General features: G+C 40.5%; 1 protein-coding gene across 6 annotated transcripts in view; it reads left to right on the top strand.

Annotated features, from left to right (window-relative positions):
• Nucleotides 1-27,190, top strand: part of NSD3 (nuclear receptor binding SET domain protein 3) — a 99,134-nt gene that overhangs the window by 45,585 nt on the left and 26,359 nt on the right. For 5 of the 6 annotated variants that reach the window (XM_043893268.1, XM_043893269.1, XM_043893273.1 and 2 more), the window contains 8 exons: nucleotides 5,601-5,755; nucleotides 7,486-8,001; nucleotides 9,950-10,076; nucleotides 14,555-14,655; nucleotides 16,792-16,837; nucleotides 19,854-19,984; nucleotides 20,577-20,705; nucleotides 21,732-21,858. In XM_043893268.1, coding sequence (XP_043749203.1) covers nucleotides 5,601-5,755; nucleotides 7,486-8,001; nucleotides 9,950-10,076; nucleotides 14,555-14,655; nucleotides 16,792-16,837; nucleotides 19,854-19,984; nucleotides 20,577-20,705; nucleotides 21,732-21,858 — 1,332 coding nt within the window. Of the gene's footprint in view, nucleotides 1-5,600; nucleotides 5,756-7,485; nucleotides 8,002-9,949; nucleotides 10,077-14,554; nucleotides 14,656-16,791; nucleotides 16,838-17,749; nucleotides 19,047-19,853; nucleotides 19,985-20,576; nucleotides 20,706-21,731; nucleotides 21,859-27,190 lie in introns of those variants that run through there. The other variant, XM_043893274.1, reaches the window with a different exon arrangement.

Below are 27,190 nucleotides of genomic sequence, written 5' to 3'. Positions count from 1 at the left end.
TTTTTAAAAACAAACCTACCTTAATCTGACTGTCCTCTTGTATGAATTCCAAAAGAAAGCAGACCTGTAAGTAATGAGACATCTTACGTGAGCTTAAAGACATTTGGGCCAAGCTTTCTTTGAACATTTTTATTTCATCTTTGACACCTGTGGGTACTAATTTTTTACTCAAAGAGGTGCTTTTCATCCTGATAAATTTTGCAAGATGCTTTTCTCCTCCTTAACTCCCATTTTATTTTGGGGAGTTTTATTTATTTTTAATTAAAAAGTTTCTTTGCACTCCATTTTCGAATCTGTAAATTTACTGAGACATTCCTAAATATTCAATGTGATACATAAGTATACTTTGAATGGCATAAAATCCTACCTTAGGAATGTTAAAAATGTTAAGAAGATGTTTGACCAAAATCTGTAGGGTAGATTCCTAGGAATGGACTTGCTTATTAGTAGCCAAAGGAAGATTGGAGTTTGGAATTTATTTCTGGATATTTGCTTTGTGGAATACTTGTCAAGTCCCTTATTGCCTGTGACAACTTTGCACCTATTTTTTTTTCCTCTCATTTTAAACTTCCTATATTGGTGCCTGTTCACTATTATGAGGAGAAAAAAGGTCCGACAAGTCAGATTTGTGATGAGATCTGCCATATTTGCAACTCTTATGCTACCCAGCAAGGGATCCAACCAGATGCAGAAGACAATCATCTTGTCATTATAGTGTACTGAATAACGGTTGGGGAGACTGGAAGCACCAATGGGGCAGAAGTTTTTAAAAAAGCAACATCACCTACTGTATAGCACAGGGAACTCCGCTCAATGTTACGTGGCAGCCTGGATGGGAGGAGAGTTTGGGGGAGAATGGATACATAGATATGTAGGGCTGAGTCCCTTTGCTGTGCTCCTGAAACTATCACAGCATTGTTAATCAGCTATACCCCAATACAAAATTATAAATTTTTTTAAAAAGTATATTGTTGAATGTCCACTTTTGTGCAAGGCACACTGTTAAACAATTCTTTTGTAGGACTTCCCTGGCTGTCCAGTGGTTGAGACTCTACACTTCCAATGCAAGGAGTGCAGGTTTGATCCCTGGTCAGGGAACTAAGAGCCCACATGCTGTGTGGCATGGCCAAAAAAAGAAACACATACACACACACACAAGAAACAACTCCCTTGTACGTGTTCTCAAGCAGCGCTCATGGCATCAACAGTGTGAAGCAGGGCCTAATGTCATCTCGCTTCAGATCTGTAAATAGAGTCTCAAAGAAATCTTCCTCCATCACCTTCACTCTTAACCACTAGTGTGAAAAAAGGGGAGAACATAACTGAACCCCCTGCTCATGAGTTACAGAGGCCGAGGAAGGCAGTCCCAATTCCTTCGTTTATGAAGTAAGAGTGGTGGACTGCTGGTCTCTGAAGTGCCTTGCACTTTTACTAATCCATGAGTCTTAAATGAGAGAAGACAGGGCAAGGACTTCTCAAGAGGGACAAGCCTTCTCAGGTGAAGTAGTATGTGTCTGGGCCTCCAGAGCACTCTGAGATCCTGCATGACGTGGGAGCTGTGGTTCCTCAGTTCTCTCCCCTTAGGAAACCATCCTTTGGGGATTATATAAAGAATTTTGTTTCTGGGATACAAAGGAAAGTACAATTTATGCCTCATCTTGTATTTCAAAGGAAGTATTTGCATTCATTTTATGAATTAATCTGGTCTGGTCCTCAGTACTTTAGTGCTAGAAAAACTGAGTTTTGTTTGTACTGTTGAGGAAATCGAAATCTGAGAATTTAGGTTTGAAAAATGTGCCTTCTGATAATATCTTCAATTTTCTCTTTTCTGCAGTAGTTTTTGAAGTAATAGCCTTCCTGAGATATGTTTTACGTGCCATAAAATTCACCCTTTTAGAGTGTGCAATCTGGTGATGTTTAGCACATTTACAGAGTTATGCCGCCATCACCACGATCTGATGGGCTTCCCTTGCGGCTCAGTTGGTAAAGAATCCGCCTGCAATGCAGGAGACCCCGGTTCAACTCCTGGGTCCAGAAGATCCACTGGCGAGAGGGATAGGCTACCTACTCCAGTATTCTTGGGTTTCCCTGGTAGCTCAGACAGTAAAGCATCTGCCTGCAATGTGGGAGACCTGGATTCGATCTCTGGGAAGGGAAGATCCCCTGGAGGAAAGCATGGCAACCCACTCCAGTATTCTGGCCTGGAGAATTCCATGGACTATTCCATGGGGTCGCAAAGAATTGGAAGTGACTGAGTGACTTTCACTTTCACCACAATCTAATCTTGAAACTTTTTTCATCAACCCAAAAAAGAAATCCCGTATCTATTAGCAGTCACTCCTCATCCCCCACTTCCACCCCCCAGCCCTAAGCAACCACTAACTACTTTTCATCTCTGTAGATTTGCCTTTTCTGGACATTTCATATAAATCAAGTCATACAATATGAGGTCTTTTGGGTCTGGTTTCTTTCACTTAGCACCATGGTTAGAAGTTCATCTGTGTTGTCTCTTTTTATTGCAAGATAATATTTCATTGCATGCCTGTGCAATGCAGTTTTAAATGAAGTAGCTTTTTGACAGTTTTTCTGAAAACCAGAAACACAATATAAAACTTGATTTTGTTGATTACACTCTACACATGATGCCTGAGAAGCATTTTGTGTGGCTTATTATCTAAACTGCTTTGTAAAATTAACCTTGAATTTTATACAGTAATCTTTGGTTTCCATATTGTTTTTAGTCAGTATTGCTATTAGTCAGATTCTTAGCATTGGAAAACATAGTTAACGGTTTTCACACATTAAGAGAGAATTCTTTGAAAAGCACATTGAAAGATGTTTGGATCACATACCTATTTTAAGTTGTATTTTATCGTTTAGGTCTTTCTCATTTTAAGTTTAAAAGTTAAAACTGAAATGCTTTTTCTGTTTATGACAATACATTTGGTCAGAAGCCAGAGGCGCCCAGTCTCATCCTCCAGATATGGAACTTCATTCTATATGACAAACTCTAGGTTTATCCAATATGATAAAATTAACTATTAGAGAAATGAAAGGCCTCCCCTTTCCAAAAATATATATAAATAGTACAGGATCCCTGGGGACTTCCCAGGCAGCACTAGTCCTAAAGAACCCTGCCTGCCAGTGCAGGAGACATAGAGATGCAGATTTGATTCCTGGGTTGGGAAGATCTCCTGGAGGAGGGCATGGCAACCCACTCCACTGTTCTTGCCTGGAGAATCCCGTGGACAGTGGAGCCTTCAGGCTACAGTCCATAGGGTCACAGAGAGTCAGACATGCCTGAAGCCACTTAGCACACATGCACACACAGGATCCCTGATTGTGAGCCTATATATCTTGCAGTGTCAAATTATCATAGTTTCTAGAGGCTCACTCTTAGCGTCTCTGTTTTGTAGCACACTTGTCCTGGGAACCACAGTCTCAGAGTAGCACCACTGGAGAGCTATGGTTCTCAGATGTTTTGGTCCCAAAACCCCTTTTACTCTTCAAATATGAGGACTCTAAACACTTTAGCTTTATATAGGTTATATCTATCACTGTTTATGTTAATTTAAAAGTTAGAGCCGAGAAAAATTTAAGATATTTACCAATTAGAAAAAAATCTACTCTCTGTTATATGCAAAAAAAGTTCATGTTTTATGAAAAATATTTTCTCAAGCAAAAAAATTGAGAATGATATTTTTACATTTTTGCCAATTGCTTAACTGAAAACACTAGATTCTTTTTATCTGCTTCTACATTCAGCCTATTATGGTTTGTTGCTTTGAAGAAAAGGAAGATAATCTGGCTTCACACAGATGTGTAGTCAGAAAAGGGAAGTGTTTTAATAGCCTTTTTAGATAATTGTGGACCTATTTCTTTGATATTACACCCAAACTCAGCAAGAAGTATATTAGTTGCAATATGGAATCTGAAATCCTGTCAATAAACTTTTTGTACTTCATTACATTAAAATCTGTTGGTTCTGTCTTATACTTTGAGTGGATCTTTTTGCCTTTTATGACTTAGTAACATCATTTATTAGCCATTTAAAACATATTTTATGCCTATCTTCCAAATGTTGACACATTCCTTTATAGATGGTCTTAAAAAATCACATTCTTTAAGTCACCACTTATTTCATCAGAAAATTCTTTGATTACTGAGAAGTTGGAAAATTCCTAGGGACAGATACTAGTTTTCCAATATTCCAATTTTTTTGAAAGATCAAATTTTATTATTGGCAACAAACACTATCAGTTGTTTTTCTTGAAGTGAAAAACTTGTTTGTTCATTTTTGAGAAAATATCTGCCACACTCTCAAATTCCAATAACCTAGTTTTCCTCACAGTCATTCTTTCAAGTAAAAATGGTGTTCTGTGAAGAGGTGGCCAGGTCACCGTGGGGTTCAATCACAGAAGTTTTCCCCCCTTGACAGCTGTCATAGTGGAGGCACACAGATGTGATTTACACCCTCCTGTGTCCTCACACAGGATGTGAGAGAGACACATGTTCCAGGGTCGAGATGAGGTGGTTGTTCAGTCCCTCAGTCGTGTCCGACTGTTTGCGACCCCACAGGCTGCAGCACACCAGGCTTCCCTGTCCTTCACTATCACAAACTCAAAGGGTTGAGATGTAGTAAAATTAATCATTTTTACAGCTTCATCAAGGGCATTAAGTAAAACTGGCCTTTTTTTTTTTTAAACTGCCAGCGTGTGACTGTGAAGGATACAACACCAGTGTAATTTGGAGTCACTCGCTGCCTTTTTTTGTGCTGAGATAACCAGCAGTCTGACCCAGCATTGCTCTTGCCGTGTTGACTGCACATGTCAACATCTCAAAAAAGACATCTTTTTCATTATAATGACGAAGGTTTTGACCTCAATGGGAGCCTGAGGATCTCTGCAGCCTCTCCTCTTCTCCTGGGTCTGTGCGCCACGCTTTTCAGTTCAGTTCAGTTCAGTCGCTCAGTCGTGTCTGACTCTTTGCGACCCCATGGACTGCAGCACACCAGGCCTCCCTGTCCATCACCAACTTCCAGAGCTTGCTCAAACTCATGTCCATCCAGTCAGTGATGCCATCCAACCATCTCATTCTCTGTCATCCCCTTTTCCTCCTGCCTTCAGTCTTTCCCAGCATCAAGGTCTTTTCCAAGGAGTCAGTTCTTCGTATCAGGTAGCTAAGTGTTGGAGTTTCAGCCACACTTTTATGTCAAGAGAAAAGCAGTTTGATCAGCTCTTAGCTTTTAAAAGTCCAAGAAAATATGCCTTTTTTGAAGGAAAAATTATTCACTTATACCCAGATTTGTCTGTAAAAAGGTTTGAGGCCTGTGAAAATTGTGTAACCAAGGTAACAAATCTGATAATGAGCAGAATATTTGTAATATTTTTTTCTTCTTAAAACTCACTGTACTAATTTTAATTGTTTGAGGTGATTTTTATAGTAGCTATTAGTTGTGTCATTGGTAGATCTTTGGATGATCCAAAAATTACAAGTTTTAATAAGAGTAAACCAGGGAACCCAGCTTAGGTTCACATTTTTGGCAAAATATATGTGGCTGCTTATGCTGTGAAATGGCTAACGAGAATTTTTGCTTGCAGGTGCCCGGGAGTATCACGTCCAGTTTTTTAGCAACCAGCCAGAGAGGGCGTGGGTTCATGAGAAGCGGGTCCGAGAGTATAAAGGCCACAAACAGTATGAGGAACTACTGGCTGAAGCGACCAGACAAGCCAGCAATCACTCTGAAAAGCAGAAGGTAACTGATGACATAGAAGCATGGTCAACTGAATGTGGATTTTAAAGGACTTAATAATTTAATAGAGCTTTTCGTACTTGAATTCAGGCAATTAGAATGATTTATTTTAGTCCTCTAAGTTCAATTTTAATAATTTATTATCACTGTGTCATATTCTACATATCACATAAACAACATCGCAGTCCTCTCAAAAACTTTTTCTGCTTAATACAGTTTTGGCTTCTATTTTGATTTGAATTCAAATGTATAAAGTCTAATAGATGCTAGTGAAATGTGACTATTGTCAGAGATTTCTATTCTTTTCATTTAATTTCGGCATCCTGCCCTAATAATTCCCCTTTGTGCTTGTTTAGCAAAACTGTTCTATGAAAGTAAAGTTTTAAAAATATTTAGTACTTACACTGAGACAGGCACTTTTTAAGCATTTTATTTATGTGTTAATCCATTTAATCTTCATTACAATGTCAGTGAGGTGTAGATACTATTATTCCTATTTCTATGGATGAAGAGATTAAGGCACAGAAAGTTTGAGTAGTTGCTTCAGCCAAGGTCACATTAGTGATGGAACCAAAGATGATGTGGTGGTGGATGTATTAAAATTTGGACCTGTACTCTTGATAGTATGTCTGGTCGAGATTTTTTAACTCAACTAATTTAGTGTGGGCCTCTGTTGATTCAGAAACGTGTTCTGTTTTCACAGTAAGCTAAATATTATTTCAGAGGATTTTGATGACTTTTATCAAGCATTCTGTAACATGTTACAAATTTAAATGTCAGTGTTTGACACATACTATACTGTCTGATGGTTCCATTAGCTAATTTCTGGCTCCCTCAGTCTAAGCTCCCTGGCTAATTCCTACTTGCTTTGGTCATTCACACACCTTTACTCAAAATTTTCTTATCTGTCTTGCCAATCCAGCCGTCTGATCAGGACTGTGGAAACTGTAATTCAGGTTTATTTTTCCCCTCATTACGTTCCTGTCTTCTCGTGTCTTGTCGACTGTCACGTGCTCCTCCGGGCTCTTCTTTCTCTGCACCCTGTTTGCATCCTGGCACAAGCCGGCCGCATAGCTCTAAACACTGGTTCTCTGCCCCTTCCTTAGCTCTGCTGTGGTCTGTGCAGCACCCCTGAGCTTGAGGGTGACGTTTTTAATGTTTGTGTTTCCTAGGCCACTGAAAGCAATCATTTCTGTCACCTTCCTTCTCTCCGCCATCATCATTGCTAGCTTTTTATGACTGTGATGTGAAGAGGACAACTCCTTGGAGGGACTCGTCCAGCAGAGTGGGCGACAGGGAAGGGTTTACCATCAGAGAGAGTGGACCTGCGTGTCCTCGGTAGTAGCACGGATCCATCAGAATTACAGGCTCAGAACATTTCCTTTATTTGCCTGAAGACCCTGAAGGTGTGTATGCACACCTGGAAAGACTATAAGACCACATGGGAAATACGCATGGGTTTCAATGTCCCTGTTGGAATAAAGTGTTAGTCGCTCGGTCGTGTCTGACTTTTTGCGACTCCATGGACTGTAGCCCACCAGGATCCTAGGTCCATGGGATTCTCCAGGCGAGAATACTGGAGTGGGTTGTCATGCCCTCCTTCAGGGGACCTTCCCGACCTAGGGATCAAACTTGGGTCCCCTGCATTGCAGGCCGATTCTTTACCAACTCCGCCACAGGGAAGCCCAGTTGGAATAAAGCATCTTCCTTACTGCCTGCACCTTTCTTTCCAGATTCGGAAACCGCGGCCTCAGAGAGAACGGGCCCAGTGGGACATCGGCATTGCCCACGCAGAGAAGGCGCTGACCATGACCCGGGAGGAGAGGAGAGAACAGTATACTTTCATCTATATCGATAAACAGCCCGAGGAGACTTTATCCCAAGCAAAAAAGAACGTTGCCTCCAAAGCCGAAGTGAAAAAGCCCCGAAGACCGAGGTCCGTGCTCAATGCACAGCCAGAACAGACCAACGCCGGCGAGGCAGCCTCCTCGCCCTCAGGTACTGAAATGCGGAGACACAGCCAGCGGCGGCACACTGGTGTGGACGAGGACGACCCCCCTCCCGTGAAAGTGGCCTGGAAAACGGCGGCAGCGAGGAAATCCCTACCAGCGTCCATCACCATGCACAAAGGGAGCCTGGACTTGCAGAAGTGTAACATGTCTCCCGTGGTGAAAATTGAACAAGTGTTTGCTCTGCAGAATGCTACAGGAGATGGGAAATTTATCGATCAGTTTGTTTATTCGACGAAGGTATCTCCTTTTCTCATGGGTTTTCTAGGGGAACCCAGGTGTCTAGTAAGTAGTCAGTGTTGGCATTTAAAAAAAAAAACAACCCAGATAACACAAGATCATCATCTAAATACCCTTTGTATTCACCGCACTTGAAATGTACAGTCAGTTTACTATGTTTAAGATGGGGGCAAAAAGGACAGAGGCAAAAAGGCTTTGTTTTCCTTCTTTTTCCCCCCTCTTTTGTAATATCCCCATCTGTACTAGATTAATCTTGAGCTGTGCAGCCAAAATTGAGCTCAGCTCCCTAAAATCATGGGAAAAAAACTGGGCACTTTGCCCGTTTCTAGTTTGTGTGGTTAGGTTTTTTTTTTTTTTTTTTAAGTTGCAAAGTATGCTTCTGATTAAATCATCTCTGTCATTTATCTGAATTAACCATTGTAATCATTGTACCCCCTGATCCGTTTGGTGGCACCAGCAATTTTGTTTGGCTCATGTTGGCTTGGGGTGCTCATGCATTTTAGGGACACACCAGAGCTGTGTGTGTCCTGTCACAATGAACCGTGGTGATAGCTTGGGTAAGGGCATGAATGCAGCCTCTTCAGACAGAATGCCTTCCTCAGCCAGCCCTGGGCCTCCAGTCAGGGTGCTTACAGTTTAAGGCTTTAAAACTTTTATAACATTTGTCATTTTTAATATACCTCTTCACTACCCTCCCAGCCCGCCCCACAACTGTGGGCTTGTGTATTCAATTTAGTGGCTCCTCATGGTTGTAAGGGCTTCCCTCGTGGCTCAGTGGTAATGAACTGCCTGCCAATGCAGGAGATGCATGTTTGATCCCTGGGTCAAGAAGATCCCCGGGAGAAGGAAATGGCAACCCACTCCAGTATTCTTGCCTGGAAAATCCCATGGACAGAGGAGTGTGGTGGGCTACAGTCCATGGGGTTGCAAAAGAGTCGGACACAACTTAGCAACTGAGCACACACGCGTGGATGTGTACAAGTTTTGAAGAATTCTGTGGTTATTTCTTAACAGTGTCACATGCTCATTAAAATAATTAAATATAGGGACGCCTCATCAGTGATATATTTTCCCAAGGTGTAAATGTCCTCTGTTAACCTGTTTCTGCCTACAGAGTCAACTAATTTCACTAAGGCAAAGCTCCTTGGAAAAACTTAATTTATAGTCCCTGTTTGGTTCTGTGAACAGCTTTGACTAGCAAATAAATCCTTTGCGTGCTTTTTGAATGTGAATTGGCTTCATTCTTGGAGCTGGTTTTTATCTGCTTTGGGATGCACAAGTCAAACTTGGTCACCCCCCTCCAAAGAGTGCTATTTAAATGAAATTTGAGGTAAAACTGACCTTTTAAAAATGAAGGCTTTAAAAATACATATACTATATTTATAAATCACTCTTTTATTTCACTGCATTAAAAAAATACCTAAAATGAGAACAGAACTGAAATTAGCAACTTCTGTCTGCCCCAAGTTGTTTATTGGGTGCACATTTTGGTCATACTTCTGTAATCTAAGGAGAGTCTTGTCTTTCAAAGACACATTGGCATTTTTATCCATGTAGTAGGGTACTTTACCACATTAAAATGGCTACAGTTCTCTTACTGTGATGTGGGTAAAGGAAGAGACCATTCAGACTAGAAAATGTTTTGGTTTTGACAGAAAAATAGGTGGTACAGGGTTTTGTTTTGTTTTGTTTTTTTAGTGATATTCATCATCTGGGATTAACAAATAGGTTTTTTTTCCCCCGAATAATCTCATCATACATTTTAGAATACAGCCTGATGACTTAATAAAATTGCTCTGATAATGGCTAGGATAATAAAGTAACTGCAATCAAAAACCATATAAAATCCAAGCACATTATGATGGTCTTAAGCCATCTTTATAAGCCAATGATGCCATTTGTCTGGTAATCACCTGTTTGTTTTTTTTTAATTTGCCTTATTTTGAAGGGAATTGGTAACAAAACAGAAATAAGTGTCAGGGGACAAGACAGACTTATAATTTCTACACCAAACCAGAGGAATGAAAAGGCAACTCAGAATATGTCGTCTCCTGAAGCAACAACTGGTTCTGCAGGTGGGTATGAGTATAGAGTACACAGACCCATTTGAGGTCTTGGTTCTGCTGGACTATCACATGGCAACTGTGTTCCTAGGAAACCTTCATTATCAGAATCAAGTTATATTTTTAAAAAATCAAATTATAAAGGCAGTTATTTCAATAGGAGAGAATGGCTTAGGGACCAAGGAGCTTGATTGATAGTAACAATGATAGTTATTTTTCCTATAGGAATTTAAATAATAGGATTCTATGATGAAAAGAGTATAGTTATAAAATCTATACATATCTGACTTAGATGCATCATTTGATGATCTCTGCATGAAAATAATGGCTTTAACTTTTCCAGCACTATTAACACACACTTATTATTTCCTCCTTTATCCCCGTGGAACACAAATTGGTGGATGCCCATGCTTTTTCCATTTCCCTTAGGTGTGCTAGATGTCGGTAGCTGAGGGTCTCGGGCCTAACTCTCTTATTAGAATCTTCTCTGATTAACAGATAGCTTGAATTGAAAACCAAGATACATTAGTGTTACTCAAAGAAGAAATGCCTGTATTTAGTAAGATTGTGCCTTTGGAATAGGCAAAGGCTGACTTGTAGCTTAAATTGAGTGTCTGGTTGGTTTGGTTTATATAACAGTATTACTGCTGCATACAGCTGTCAAGAAAAGAGTTAGATATCAACTAACTTGATCATTTGAAATCAAGGAGAAATCATTGAAATCATAGAAGAAAGGAGTATGTTTCACTTTGTTCTTTTTTCTTTTTTTTAATTTTGCTAAAGTATAGTTGCTTTAAAACAGTGTTGTGTTATTTTTTACTATATAGCAGAGTGAACCAGCTATACATATACGTATATCCTCTCCCTTTTGGACTTCCTCCCCTGTTCTTTTGAAATTTTTTTGGAATCGTAAGAAGTGACCAAATAATTGTCCAGAAGGATTAAAGTCTTGAGACCCGAGGTAGTAATCTTAGCTCAATAATAACTCAGGCAAACCTGTAATTGAGGGGCACTAAGAGATAAATATTTTTGTAAGGAAAGTTTTGAGTTAAAATTCTTCTTCTTACAAAAGTTAAATAAAAGCAAACATTATTCAGGAAAGAACTTGGGCTATTCTTCTTTTTAAAAAAAGTGACAAGCCTGCGGGATGGGGTGAAGTGGTGGCGTATACAGGGTGGGGCAGAGTCAATAAGAAGCCTTCATACAGCAACGAGTTGGGAGAGGAGGCTGCATTCAAGGAGAGAGTAGCCAAGTCCAGAACCAGACTTGCAACCTGTGTCGTTTCAGAATCCTGTACAAAAAATGAAATTACAATGTTGAAGCAATGAATAATGGACTTAGAAGATCCTGCATTCATTAGCCATAGTTGAACGTTTTTGTTACCTTCTTAAATGCCACAAGACGGTTGGCCTCAGCACTTTGTGGTTAGGTCCAGGTTTTGTCATCTTTACACTAAACGGGTGGTAATTTGTCTGAATGTCAGCGTGATACTTACACTAGGAGGATCATTAAACATCTGTTTTCTCCAAACTGGGGAGAAAGTAAATTCTGCATAGAATATTAGATTGATCTTCAATATTAAACTTTGACTTTTAATGGAGCTTGGTGTTTTCTTCCCCTCAGCTGCTGAACATTTTATCTTCATGTTGTCATTTGCATTTAAGTTCTGCTGTGAATTTTCTTCTTTCCTTTTTTTATTTTTTTAAGCTGTGGAAGGTTGTAATTCTTTTTTTTTTTTTAATTTATTTATTGTTGGCTGTGCTGGGGCTTCGATGCTGCGCAGCTTTTCACTAGTTGCAGAGAGCGGGGGCTATTCTCTACTTGCGGCGCGCAGGCTTCCTGTTGCAGTGGCTTCTCTTGTTGCGGGCCCGGGCTCTAGGGCACGTGGACTCAGTAGCTGCGGCTCCCAGGCCCTAGAGCACAGGCTCAGTAGTTGTGGCACATGGGCTTACTTGCCCCGAAACATGTGGGATCTTCCTGGATCGGGGATCAAACCCGTGTCTCCTGCACTGGCAGGTGGATTCTCTACCACTGAGCCATCAGGGAAGTCCAGTCATTATTCTTTATATCGAGAAAAAGTTCAGTTTCTTCCTCAGGCAGACATATGTAATTAGATCGTAAATGACTTTCGTGACCTTACTTTAGAGGTGGGCGGTCTAAAGCTTTGACCTTGGTTTCAATTTGGTTGCCACCTATAGCTGATAAGCATATTTTGTCTCCTTAAATGACCATTTTGCTGCTTGTGAAAATAGCTTCTGTGGTTGAAAAGTCAGAAAAGAAACCTGGTCTCCCTTCAGAAACCTATTGCATCATCATCATCATCATCTCAGTTCGTGTTAACTACTCATGGAGAATTCTCAGGCTTTTTCTTAGTTAATTTAGGCGCTGCATAGACTGTGGCACTGCTGCTTTTCTGTGGTTTGAGGACTCGTATTTGCATTTATACAAGATCTCTGTGCTATTTTCCAAATCCAGAGATGCTCACTTCTTATCCCTTAGAACATAAGCAGAATACTCTTTCATTGTTTAGGGTTTTTTTTCCATTGTTGGGGTTTTGTTGGGTTTTTTTTTTTTGGCTGTGCCACATGTCATGCATGATCTTAGCTCCCTGACCAGGGATCCAACCCATGTCCCCTGCAGGGGAAGCATGGAGTCCTAGCCGCTGGACCACCAGGGAATTCCCATTTTTAGTATTTTTATTTTATCTAAATTTTATTTATTTATTTTTATTTTTGGCTGAGCTGGGTCTTCATTGCTGCACGTGGCTTTCTCTAGTTGTCGTGAGCGGGGGCCCCTCTGTAGTTACAGTGTGTGGACTTCTCATTGCAGCGGCTTCTCTTGTGGAGCATGGGCTCCAGGCATGCAGGCTTCCGTAGTTTTGCAGCTCGCGGGGTCTAGAGCACGGGCTCAGTAGTTGTGGCACACGGGCTTAGTTGCTTAGCAGCATATGGGATCTTCCCTGAACCAAAGGATCAAACCAGTGTCCCCATGCATTGCAAAGCAGATCCTTAACCACTGGGCCACCAGAGAAGTCCAGTGTTGTTTTTAAACATAGAGTTTATATGTTCTTTGGGTAGCTTTCAGAATAATTTGAAGGAGTCACCACATTGCCTTATCTTTACAAGATAATAGATCAAATATCATTTGCCCTTGATGGAACAATTATATGTTGTCATCCTCAAAACAAGTAAAGATTTTTGTTTGTTTGTTTGTCTTATGCAGTTCTAGTTTCATTTTCCTCTTTCCTGGTAGGTACTTGAATATTGACAACTAACCTGAAATACAGGTCTCTGGAATACTCAGGTGTCTGTGAGGGTGGGATGGATGCCTGTTGTTTTAGTGAACGTTTCCATCAGTGTGTAGGGAAGAGTAAAGGACACCTTCATTGTGTGACTTCTGTGCTAGAAATTAATTAAGCACAGCTCAGAAACAACACGTTATCGTCAAACTGCCTGCTCCTGCCCCTGAAAAAGGAACGAGATCCTTCTTTGTTTGGGCTTTGAACAAAGGTGAGGAGAGCTGTTTCCCCATAGACAAGACTAAGGAAACCAGGAAGTATACAGGTGAACACTTTATGGAGGTAGCTTCTGCAAGGTGATTATCATCTAGGGAGGACTATTCAGGTGGTCCAAGCGCTGAGAAGATAGAGAACAGCTGTGCTGAAAGGGTTCTTCCTGCTTTGGGTCACAGAGTGAACCATTCTGGGGTCCATTCCTGACTTAGTATTTTCTCACACTGTGGCCTTAAATGTCAGTTTTATCCTTTCCAAAATGGGGTCGCAGAGTTGGATACGACTGAGCAACTGAACTGAAATGATGTGAGTTTTATTGCAAAGACTCTTACTGTTTAAAAACCTTGTTAGCCATTTAATATTAACAGACTTGAAAATATTTTCAATTAGTTTTCCATGACTAATTATTTCTAAAGGATACTAGCCCCTTGATAGTCAAATTAATGATTCATTGTTCACATTTTTGTGTTTTTCCTCCTTTTTTCTCTTTGGTTGTTAATAATATAACAATAGTACAACCAGCAGCCAGCCCTGTTAAGCATTTTAAAGGTAGAATTAATTTATTTGTTAATGCAAAATACATAATACTGAATAAATTTTGAACCATTACTTCCTAATGTCAACTGAGAAGACAGTCGTTTTTATACATTCCCGCCATTCCTTCATCTCTTCACTTATTATTACCTACGTGTGTTTATCATCTGTTTTAGTTTGACTATATAATTTTTTAAAACCTAATCCCTCTTTATTTGTATAGTTCAGGGTCTTTCATGAATCCTAGTTTCAACTTACCAGCCTTTACAATTTAATCTACAATTTTTTGTGTACTCCCAAGTGTTTTAATAGTTTTTAATGATTTGTAATTACAAGACCAAAAGTAATGGATGAGAAAAGCAGGGAATTTGGTCAGATCTTAATTATTTAAATGTCAAGGCATTCTCGAATGAGTTTTTATTTGCTTGTTTAAATTATCTTTTAGGCTCAGTAGAAAAGAAGCAGCAGAGAAGATCAATTAGAACTCGTTCTGAATCAGAGAAATCCACTGAGGTTGTGCCAAAGAAGAAGATCAAAAAGGAGCAGGTTGGCTTCCTACCTGTAGAGAGTTAGAACCTTGTATTTGTCAATGTTGTGGCTTATATTGGTACCTTAAAAGGAGAGACCTCCCCAACACTGGATTTCCCTTCTGGACTACGTCATGCTTCTGCCCTGATGAATTCCAGTACCCAGTTCTAAGACAGCATCCCTGTGATTCTGCTTCAAGCATTTTCACAGAACACAGTCAGGCTTCAGGAGATGGGAAACCACTGGTCCAAGACTTTTAAAAATTCCTCTTGTTTATTTTGAATTTTCTGTTATGAGCAAAATGATTTCATGTTTTCATGATTTTTATTTGGAACCATCTCTGAGTTCTGCCCCCCCCTTTTTTTTTTTAATTTTTGACCTAAGCTGCTAATATGTGTTAATTTTATTTTTTAAACGAATCAAATTAATTTAACTGTAAGAGTTTTATTTAAGAAACATAACCATAGATGATCTGGTTTTTCTGCTGGTATCACAGATTTTTTTGGAATGTTGTTTTCCCAGTAGAATGGCACTCACCTGTTATTGGGTTATCAGATACACACTGTTTTAAGTTAAAAAAGGGAGGGGCATGTTGACTGAAGGGTATTCAACCAGTGTAATCAAAGTAGTAATAGGCATACTAAGTTACATTTTCAAAGAAGGTTTTAGAAACCATTACTCCTTTAACTTAAGCTCACAGTCAGAATTTTTCTTCATTGTTTGAAGTAAAAAGATACCAATTTTTACAGACCGGACAGCTGCTATTAAACAAAAAGAATTGTGAATAGTATTAGTTCCAATAAGCTTTCTATTTTTAAAATCCCTCAAATACATTTAGAAGAATGTAGAGTTTTCTACTTAAATGATTTCTTTCAGAATTTTAAACTTCCAAACTTGAGGTGATTTTGTGGGTGCGTCATGGTATCAGCAAGCATGTAAAACAATTTTCTCAGAAATAGTTTAACACAAATTTAAATAGTATACTAATTTGATGTTCTTTTATCATCATTAGCTTTCATACTTAGGAAATTATATTCCAATAAATCTTTCTAAGTTCTTGCAGGTCTGCAGTATTCCTTACCAAAATGAGGTTGAGAATTGGCCAGCTGGTTCCCCAGTTCAGTCTGTGACCAGCCAAACTAAAATTAATAAGGAGAATGAGTACCAAAAAATGGGACAGATTGTTAATGCCACTGTGTTTAGTTAGTAGCAGAACAATACCAGTGATTATTTAGAAGATTTTATATTTGTATCACCAATTGTATCTTGTAAAAGCTCTTCTGTTGTATGCTTTTTTCTACCTGTTGTAAAAAATAAAAAATAAAATAAAATTTTAAAAAAGCTTAGAATAATCCTTAAATATTTACAGACTGTGTTGCAACATGCATATTTCACCACATCTCAAAGAAAACTAAAATTCAGTTTGTGACTTAAGCAGGAACTCCTCCAAAGAGCATCCTTCCTTCAATTCCAACGGTTCAGCCCTCCAGTTACCATGCGTTTTACATATCCATTGGCAGAGTAACTTCTGATCTCTCTGTCCTAATGTAGGATCAAGACACTGTTCATAAGACACTCAAGGAAGCGCTTTTGCAATATCGCAAACTTAAGTTTGTACTAGCAGCAAAAGTATTGAGCTTCCAGCTGCATGGAGCCCCATAGCACTCTCTACAGAGAGGGTCCTGATCCCCAGCAACTTAGATGTCAGTGCAGGCGCGGAGGGTCTTTAAAGTGGTGTGAGTTGCATTAACCTGAGTATCATAGTAAGTAAAAAATTTACCCTAAACATCTTTGGGGCGGGCGGAGTTTACAGCAACCCTGGGGCTGCTTGTGCAAACAACCCCTCTCCTGCCTCCCAGATGCGGAGAAAAGCGTCTGGGTTGTCTTCAGGCACCGAGGAAGCAGTGGGAGAGGGCTGCCTAAGCGCACGTGGCTGAGTGTTGTCCCTTGGCGCCCAGCACAGGCAGCTCAGACTGAAACCCTCCTTGACCCTGAGACAGCTTTACCCAGAGAACGGGACCACGTCCAGATTTCAGATGCATTCGTTGCTCATCGTTACTTAGATTGATGGCCATATTATTTTTTCCCCCTCTGTTAATTTGGCAGAAGAAAAAAAAATTCCCCACTCATGCTATATTTTTCTGCCCAAAACAGGTTGAAACAGTTCCTCAGGCTACAGTGAAGACTGGATTACAAAAAGGTGAGTTGTTTATAATGTTGCTCTGCATTTTCCTCAATTAAAACCAATTTTAAAGACTTCTTCGTACTTCATGTATTTTTGTGTGTCTCTGTAAATCATTGTTGTCGCTCTTCAGTCGATGATTCGTGTGAAGCTGAAGCATTCCCCTGTGTCTGTGTGTGTGTGCGTGCGCGCGCGCCTGCCTGCGTGTGTGTCTCTTAGAGTTGATCTTACTCTGTGCCTCCATGTGAAAAGTCTTATTCGTTTTGGTAAATTGGAGAACACCACGTAGGCTTAATACCTGTTTCCAACTTTTCTCCTTAAGATTCTGGGGTTTCACTGGTTTATAAACTAGGGATGTGACGAATCCACTTTTTTTGGTATTCGACCGAATACCGAATAGTAGCTCTGTCAATAGTTGGCAAACCTGGACTATGACAAATCAGACGAGACCACCTGATTGAAAAAAAAAAAAAAATCTTGCCACGTTTATTTTTACAGTGCTGTAAAATCTTTTTTTTTGTAAATTAAAATGATTCATAGCCTACTTATGGCCATTATTTGCTGATCTTATGCAGAATCTATTTGAGATATGCACAAAGTTTAAGAAACCTTAAACTTAAGTCTGTACTTTCTGTGTGCAATTTGACTGCAGTACAAACTCCATAGCATTGATTCGTGCGTTTTTGGTGAGATCAGACTGTATTTAATGCCTGTAGTTTACTCTGGGCAAATTGCATAATTAAAAAAAAAAAAACACCAGCCTCTCTGCATTCTCGGGGAGAAGTCTGCAGCGATGGTCTCCGTGGAGATCCTCAGCAGAACTGAACAGCCTCTCGGAGGGAACACTGCTTGGCGGAGCTCCAAGAAAAGACATCGCGATCGCTGCGAGATTAGGAGGCCTGATTGCGTTGTGTTTCCACCATTCCACAGGGTCGGCGGACCGGGGCGTGCAGGGCTCTGTCAGATTCAGTGACAGCTCCGTCTCCGCAGCGATTGAGGAAACTGTGGACTGAGATTCCTGTACAATTTCATCCCAGAAACTCCAGACTTGTAGTCTCCATGCAAGATTTCTTTGTCGGCGGCTCGATAAAACAGTTTCTTTGTTTTCGATTTTGATTTTGCCAATCATCACTATTGGCGTTTTCCTGCCTGGTTTCTTCTTCAAGACTCTGAACAATTGCTTTAACATTCAGATGATTTTTTTTTTCTTTTGGTCTGAGCTGGATGGGTACAGCTTAAATCATGGGTCCAGCCTAAAAAAACCATCGTTTAACTTACACTGATCAATTTCAACATGGACTGTTTTTGGGGGTTTTTTTGTTTTTTGTTTTTTTCGGTTTTGCGTTTTTAAATAAAGCATCATTAATGCACATCGCAGGGTTTTGCCAAACAGCCCAAACTGTATACATTACAATCATTAAAAGCTCTTATTTTTTTTAACATTAGTGCCGTTATCATGGAGAACAGCGTGGTGGCTGCCTGTGGGCAGTCTGTCCTTTTTCTAGCATTTTCAGAAACTCATCGGAAATGGCGGTACCTGTGTTTCCCTCCGAAAGCCTCTCAGTACAGCACTCCTGTTCCTCTGTTAAAACTCCTTGTTAATCCAGTGATCTTTTAGGCCAAGGAAATATGTTGTGGTGGTGTTCTGAGTCCATACACCAACAATGAAGGAGATAGATTTGTGTACTTGTGTTTTTTTTTTTTTAATCAGCGTTATCACGGGCAGGCACCCTCACTTTATAGATGTAAGGAAACCCTCAGTTGAAAACCTTGTAGGACGGGATGTGATGACGAGGTTCCGGTTAACCTGAGCAGTCTTACGAGGCCCACATCTTCCACCACAGACCGTGGCCACACACCAAGTACTGCTCCCTGCCCAGCCTTTGTGGATCTTCACGGCCCTCGGGAGACCTGTTCCTCCTGGGTCTCTTCGGGACTGCACACCTCCACCATAGCTGGCTGGGCTGATCTAAGATGTCTGTCTGTTGTATGGAAATTCTGGGGGAAAAAAAAATTCCCAAACACAAACTGTGGGTTGAAATATTAAGCGTCTCCTTGGTTCCTTTGGTATCCACCGTGGCTGATCCACACGTTCCATCGTGGCTGTTTCTGTATAGCCTATACTGCATTAGCCTGAGAGATTGTTGCTTTGTAACTTTTTGCACTATTGTTTTGGCCGGATTTGTATTACACACAGTTTTAAAAAAAAAAAAAAAATTCCACACTACTCTCTGCCTTTTTTTTTTTTTTTTTCCTTCATACTTATTCCTTCCCGCACCAATTCCACACAGAGGCCTCTCATCCAGCTGTTCGTGATTCGGCTGCGCTTGAACATTGATTGTCTGTTTACAGCCCTCAGCACTGTGTCGCCTAGATGGCATGACGTATGTCGCGGTGCTGCAGCACTTGTAATGGTCACAGTACCTGCCCTTCACCGAGGAAGTCTCAGACGAACATTTGTGAACATCCAGGATTTATCTGGGGGAGGGGGGGCAATAATCATCTGAAATGCAAAATTCGGGGGAAAATGGCACTATCCGTGTACGAATCGAATACAAATCAAAGATTTGTCACATCCCTAATAAAAAACAAGAAGGAGGTGTCTCTGCAACCGTATTTGTAAGCTGCACAGTGTGTTGGGTTTTATGTCTTCCTTCCCCCGCCCCGCCCCCCCAAATTGAACGGCTATTTGCATTGCTCCACATCGATCCGCTGTCCTGCAGTTCTCACCGAATTGGTGTTTAGGTCGGAACTTGGGCTCTGTGCTCGAAAATAGCTTTAGTGCAGGAGCTCGGAATTAAATGTTTTCAGAGAGCGGAAGCGGTTGTAAATTACATCACTCACCATCAGGAAGGTCAGAAGCTTACGAAGTTTTGACTCCTGACTTCAGTGTTACAAAGAGAGCTATGCTTTTTTTTTTTTTTTCTCACACTACAGATGAGTTTGGGGAAAGAAAATACTCTCCCACAAGAAAAAATTAAAACAACAAATGTTAAGCACTATTTTAGGATTAATTTCAGTGTGTTGTATTAAGGTGCCAGCGAGATTTCAGATTCCTGTAAACCTCTAAAGAAAAGGAGCCGCGCCTCAACCGACGTAGAAATGGCTGGTTCCACATACAGAGACACGTCTGACTCCGATTCCAGAGGGCTGAGTGACCTGCAGGTAAGTATGTCCCAGAGCCTGGACGCAGTGAGGTCTTGCTTTGCCAAACAAGTAACCAAGTAATGCTTTGCCTGGCTCTTTTTTTTTTTTTTTTGGCCAGAATGGGGAATTGGGGAAAAAAAAATAACTGGTAGTAAAGGAAACATTTTGGTTATTTTGTAACTTAGGAGTCTCTTAACTTTGCTGATAGGCCTCAAACCTCGGGATCTAAGGCCTGATGATCTGAGGTGGAGCTGATGTAGTAATAATAGAAATCAAACGCACAACAAATGTAATGCACTTGATCATCCTGAAGCCACCCCCTACACCCCCAGTCTGTGGAAAAGTTGTCTTCCATGAAACCAGTCCCTGGTGCCAAGAAGGTTGGGGGCTGTGGTTTTACAGACCAGAAGCGAAGTTTGTTGTTGTTGTTGTTGTTGTTTTCATTTTAACAGTTTCTCTCGAAACACCACACATCTGGTATCCAGGGGTTTAGAAAGAAAGAAGAGATTGTGGGAAGGTTTATTTGAGCAAGGCTTACTAGGATTTTCACAGCACCTAATTTTGAGGAGATTTTTGTTTTTCTTAAAAGCCTGTTCTGTTTTCCATGCAGGCAGGCTTTGGAAAGCAAGTCGACAGCCCTTCAGCTGCTGCAGAGGCAGACGTTTCTGATGTGCAGTCCGTGGATTCAAGTCTGTCACGAAGAGGCACTGGAATGAGCAAGAAGGACACTGTGTGTCAGGTAGGCAAGGGACCTGTCCTGCAGCTTGAAACAATGACCCTGACGTCCTGCCAGTAAAATGCTTCCGTCCTGTCAGAGAGGGTAGTATATTTCTTCTTCTTCTTCTTTTTTTTTTTTTTAATTGTATTCCTTTATTTGGCTGCACTGGGTCTTCCTTGCAATATGTGGGATCTAGTTCCCTAATCAGGGATCGAACCCAGACCCCCTGCATGGGGAGCAAGGAGTCTTAGCCCCTGGACCACCAGGGAAGTCCCAGAGAGGGTAGTATCTTTCTGAATTGCAGTGTGACTTTAAAGCTACAGACCTCAAAGCCACTTCTGACTCTTTTCTTCCCTTTCGGAGTTGGAATACTTAATATTCACATGAAACTGTGGGTCCTCACTGGGATGTTGTTGTTTAGTTGCTGAGTCGTGTCTGACTCTTTCGCCACCTCGTAGGCTGTAGCCCACCAGGCTCCCCTGTCCATGGAATTCTCCAGGCAAGAATACTGGAGTGGGTTGCCATTTCCTTCTCCAGGGGTCTTCCCAACCCGGGGGTCAAACTGGAGTTTTCCTTCATTGGCAAGTGGATTCTTTACCACTGAGCCACCTTGGAAGCCCCCTTCACTGTGATACTGTCTTATTAATTGGAAGTAAAGGACAGATGGCTGCCTTCAAAAACATTCTCTTAAATTTAAGTTGCTATAACCATTTTTAAGGTTTATTTACCCTTTTTGAAAAATACTGCTTTGCACTGTGAAGCAAAGTTGAAGTCTGCAGATTCCAAAAAAGGAATCATCAAAGATCAAGTGTAACTTTTAAAGTTTGTACATATTGGGTGCAGGGAAGAGTTTTCTAGTTCAGTGGTTCTCAAAGTGAGGGCCAAGGACCAGGCACACTGTCAGGATACTTACTGGAAATTCTCAGGCCCAACCCAGACCCACTAATCAGAAACCGTGGACCCAGCAAGCTTGTCTTCACAGGCCCTCTAGTGGTCCTGATGCCTGGGACAGTTTGAGAACCGCTGGGTTTTTTTGCCTTGTTACAGATCTGTGAAAGCTCTGGCGACTCTCTGATTCCCTGTGAGGGAGAGTGCTGCAAACACTTCCACCTGGAGTGCCTGGGCTTGTCATCACCCCCCGATGGAAAGTTCATCTGTGTTGAGTGTAAAACTGGTGAGCATCCCTATTCTGGTAGATACGGGGCGGCGGGTGGGGGTATGGAGAGCCTCTGTCTCCTCTGACGGTGCACTCCCTTACGCATTTATGGAGCTCGAATCTCCTCTTCCATAGCTGTTCCAGTGATTAAGATTATTCAGTGATTAGGCTTCCTAAGACCAAAAAGAAAAAAAACAAACCAGTTAGCCATATTATTGTCAGATTTCTTTCTTGACCATCAGTTCAGTTCAGTTCACTCGCTCAGTTGTGTCCGACTCTTTGCAACCCCATGAATCGCAGCACGCCAGGCCTCCCTGTCCATCACCAACTCCCGGAGTGTACTCAAACTCATGTCCATCAAGTCAGTGATGCCATCCAGCCATCTCATCCTCTGTCATCCCCTTCTCCTCCTGCCCCCAATCCCTCCCAGCATCAAGGTCTTTCCCAATGAGTCAACTCTTCACATGAGGTGGCCAAAGTACTGGAGTTTCAGCTTCAACATCAGTCCTTCCAATGAACACCCAGGACTGATCTCATTTAGGATGCACTGGTTGGATCTCCTTGCAGTCCAAGGGACTCTCAAGAGTCTTCTCCAACACCACAGTTCAAAAGCATCAATTCTTCAGCGCTCAGCTTTCTTCATAGTCCAACTCTCACATCCATACATGACCACTGGAAACACCATAGCCTTGACTAGACAGACCCTTGTTGGCAAAGTAATGTCTCTGCTTTTTAATATGCTATCCAGGTTGGTCATAACTTTCCTTCCAAGGAGTAAGCATCTTTTAATTTCATGGCTGCAGTCACCATCTGCAGTGATTTTGGAGCCCCCCCAAAATAGTCTTAACACTTTCCCCATCTATTTCCCATGAAGTGATAGAACCAGATGCCATGATCTTAGTTTTGTGAATGTTGAGCTTTAAGCCAACTTTTTCACTCTCCTCTTTCACTTTCATCAAGAGGCTTTTTAGTTCCTCTTCACTTTCTGCCATAAGGGTGGTGTCATCTGCATATCTGAGGTTATTGATATCCTTGACCGTAGAACCTATCAGATCATTGAGATGCATTTGTGTTTTGTCTAAAGAGCTGTAGAAAGTTTGTAGAGTGAGTTATTTTTCAGCTGGGTTTGTGATTTTTGTGCTCAATAGGTTGGTTTAAAATCCCTTGGCTTTCATACACCAGAATATGTGTCCATCACAAACTGTAACCATGGGCAGCTGTATTTTTAGTGGAAAGATGGAGGAGCTGGAAATTGGTTTGGTGGGGAGTCACCATTTATTTCTTATACCCCGTATGTAGACTTCCACCAGTCAAAATAATGTATAGAGAAAGAAATATGTAAGTTTTTATTTCTTCCGTGTCATAGCCTCGATTCTAGGTAAAGTCATGGAAAGCAGGATGTTACCAATAATGTAAATGAGAAATCACCTGGTTGTGAGATGGCCTGGTAGTGCTTCTAGGAACCTGTTTGTATGTTCTTGTGGGTTTTATTTCAGTTTTGCTGGGAGGAACTAGGAGCCAGTTGGATGTCAAGTATTTATGATATGCTGACTTTACCTTTGATACTTTATTATTTTCCTACTCTTTTCCTCCCTTTATTTGGATTCTCATAGATATTTATTTTACACTTTTTTACTTGTATGCCTCCAAAAATCTTTTGTATATTCCAAATTCCATTAGAACAGTATTTTTGTTTTTAACCAAACACTTTGTAAATGCCAGCTGCTCTTAATACTCAGCATTTTATCTTCTTATCTTGTTTGATCCTCATTACATTATAAGATTACTACTATTATTATGTCCATTTTGCAAAGTGTGAAACTGAGGTTTAGAGTATTTGGTTCCCAGCCTTGCCCAGAGTCCCAGAGACGTACATGATGAAGTGGGGTTTGGGCCCAGGAGGCAGAGCTTGACCCCAGAGTCCTTGCTCTTTCCCGTTGCCTTCTGCCACCTTGACCCAGTAGATGGGGATCATGTATCATGTACCCTGACCATACCTACACACCCTCACTTATATACACAGGCAAAAACTAAGCTACAGAAGCTGTTTTAAAGAAATAACTTATATTTTTCCCTATGTAAGGTATCATTTTGTTGATCACATTTAGACTCTGCAGAAAAACTTTCGGACAGTTTGCCAGCTGACAGCCTCAGAGTCAGATTACCTACACATTGTTTTATTTGGCCTTCAGAATGAGTTCTGAACATGTAAACACGGAGCAAGCACGTACTCTTGGTTCCCTACGTTCCCTACCATGGCCTTTTTCTGAAACCCTGTAACACAGTCAGATGTGCCTGGCCCAATTAAGCTTTCAAATTTTCAGCCTGTAGTTTAAATTACTGATGGGACGGACCATGTATCTTTTAAAACACTCTTAGGGCTTCTCTTCTAACTCTAGACTCCAGCAGAAATCTGCCAACAAATGTTAGATGTAATCTAATTTGGTACACATCTACTAGAAAATTTAAGGAAATTTGCTTTAAAAACAATTTGAGTCGAATAAAGTTAGAGGACTCATACTTCCTGATTTCAGAATTTACTATAAAGCTACAGTAATTAAAATAGTGTGGTACTAGCATAAAGACATAAACCAATGAAATAGATTAGGGAGCCCAGAAATAAACTCACATATATGGTCAAATGATTTTTTAACAAGGGTGCAAACACTGGTCAATAGTGTTTTCAGTAAAGGGTGCTGGGAAAATTGGGTCCACATTTGTAAGAATGAACTTGGACCTTTACCGTATACCATATATATAAAAATTAATTCAAAATGATCAAAGACCGGAACATAAGAGCTGAAACTATAAAACTCATAGGTGAAAACACCAAAAATAAATAAATAAATAAATAATCCAATTCAAAATTGAGCAAAGGACTTGAATAGACATTTCTCCAAAGAAATAACACAAATAGCCAGTAAGACATGAGAAAATGTTGATTCTCGTTACAAACATCATTAATAATCCAGGAAATGCAAGAGTAACTTGTTAAAATTGCTTTTGATACATTTTTTATCACATGAAAATCAGTTGGATACCAATGTGGTACACTGCCAACATATTAGCAATGTAAACTCAGATTCTTTAAGGTCATTTAGGAGGTTTTTTGTTTGTTTATCAAAAGATAAACACGTTACATGTAAAAAGTATCACAGGATACATGCCTGATAAGTTCTTATACTTCCATTGTATTGTTTAAGACAAATGTGACTTTCGGATAGAAAACACTTTCATTGACCCTTTTGAATAAAATGTGTAATAAGAATACTTTCTTATTCTAAAGGAAGACCATGTCCTAGTGGGACTTCCCTGGTAGCTTAGTTGGTAAAGAATCCACCTGCAATGCAGGAGACCCAGTTTGATTCCTGGGTCAGGAAGATCCCCCAGAGAAGGGATAGGATACCCACTCCAATATTCTTGGGCTTCCCTTGTAGCTCAGCTGGTAAAGAATCTGCCTGCAAAGCGGGAGACCTGGGTTCGTTTCCTGAGTTGGGAAGATCCCCTGGAGAAGGGAAAGGCTACCCCCTCCAGTATTCTGGCCTGGAGAATTCCATGGACTGTATAGTCCATGGGGTTGCAAAGAGCTGGACACGACTGAGCAACTTTCCCATGACCTAGTGAGAAGGGAGAGCAGTGGAATCATCCCTGTGCTAGAGCCCTAAGCCTGAGTCTTACAGAGGTTTATAGCTCAGCCCTGTTAGTGTGGCGGCACCGCTTGTTACAACACTTCTTGTTTATATTAGACTTACTTTGATCATTATGAAAGCCTGTTTCATTTTTACATGGAGCAGTTTATGCATTAGGTAAAGCCAAACCTTTTAAACTTTAAACTAATTTTCTTTTAATTTTTTAAATTTCTAAAAGTTATTTTAAAAACAATAGTATTTCTTTCTCATCTACCCATGTGTTAAAATATAATTTGAAATTATATATATGCAATGGGACAACAGCAACCAAAAAAAACCTGCTGTTCTTTATTTCTGGAACAAAAACAATTTTTTAAAAAATTTGAACATCACAGTTTGTAAGGACTAATTTTGAAGAATTTTTATAAATCACCCAATTTAACACTGCTGTATTTTATTTCTGCAACAAAGCCAGTTAAAAACAATAACAAATATTTGAACATCACAGTTGTAAGTACTGATTTTAAAAGATCTTTATGACTTAGTCAAATTGTAATGGTTAGCTACTTCCAAAACCACATCTAACTTTCTGTAAAAAATCAAAACAAAAAACGATTTCTTGTACATTTTTTTCCTTTGGAATTTTTATAGCATCATAAGAAAAATGGGCAAAAGACTTGAACACTTCCCAAAAGATGAATCCAAATAAATAGCCACTTATGTCACACAGACACAAAATGAAAACGCCAATCCTGATTTTAAAAGGCAGATAATGACAGCTTTCGGTTATTTGCAGTTACAAACAGTACTTCAGTCAACATCCTTTTACATGTACAAGTCTTCTCTAATGCAGACAGCACGTAGAATGTCCAGGCCACAGAAAGTGGATGTCTCCTTTCAGAAGGGATACTGCTCTGCACCCTTCTGAGCTAGTTCTTTCCAGCGCAACTCCTGCCAGCAATGTGTGAGCGCCTGTTTCACCACACCCTGATCAACAGCCAGTACTGGCAAACTCTTCACATTTTGTTCCTATTTGATGACTTTTTCGAATGTTACTTGTGGTTTTAATTAGCATTTATCTAATTACTAGTAAAGTTGAGCATTTTGACATATGTTTATTGGCCGTTTGTCTTTTTGGCTTTCTGAGAATTGCCTGTTCATACCCTTGGCCAACTTTTATATTAGGCCATTTCTATATTGATTTATAGTTCTTTATAGTGGTTCAGTTGCTAAGTCACGTCAGACTCTTGTGACCCCATGGACCGTAGCCCACTAGGCTCCTCTGTCCATGGGATTTCCCAGGCACGAATACTGGAGTGGTGTGCCATTTCCTTCTCCATGGAATCTTCCTGATGGAAGGGTCAAACCCCATGTCTCCTGCATTGCAGGTGAATTCTTTACTGCTGAGCCACCAGGGAAGCCCATAAGTCTTGTGATCTTTGCTTATGTATGTTACATATATTTTCCCCATGATTCTCCTTTATTTTGTATTGATTGATTGATTGGCTAATGCATGCATGCTAAGTTGCTTCAGTTGTGTCAGACTCTTTGTGACCCTGTGGACTGAGCCCTCCAGGCTCTCTGTCCATGGGATTCTCCAGGCAAGAGTACTGGAATGGGTTGCCATTTCCTCCTCCAGGGGATCTTCCCCACCTGGGAATCAAACCAGAGTCTCTTATGTCTCCTGCATTGGCAGGCAGGTTCCTTACCACTAGTGCCAT

This window comes from Cervus elaphus, chromosome 32, assembly GCF_910594005.1.
Source record: "Cervus elaphus chromosome 32, mCerEla1.1, whole genome shotgun sequence".
Taxonomy (NCBI): domain Eukaryota; kingdom Metazoa; phylum Chordata; class Mammalia; order Artiodactyla; family Cervidae; genus Cervus; species Cervus elaphus.
The sequence above is the reverse complement of the archived record's forward strand: the minus strand, read 5'-3'. Positions and strand labels throughout refer to the sequence as shown.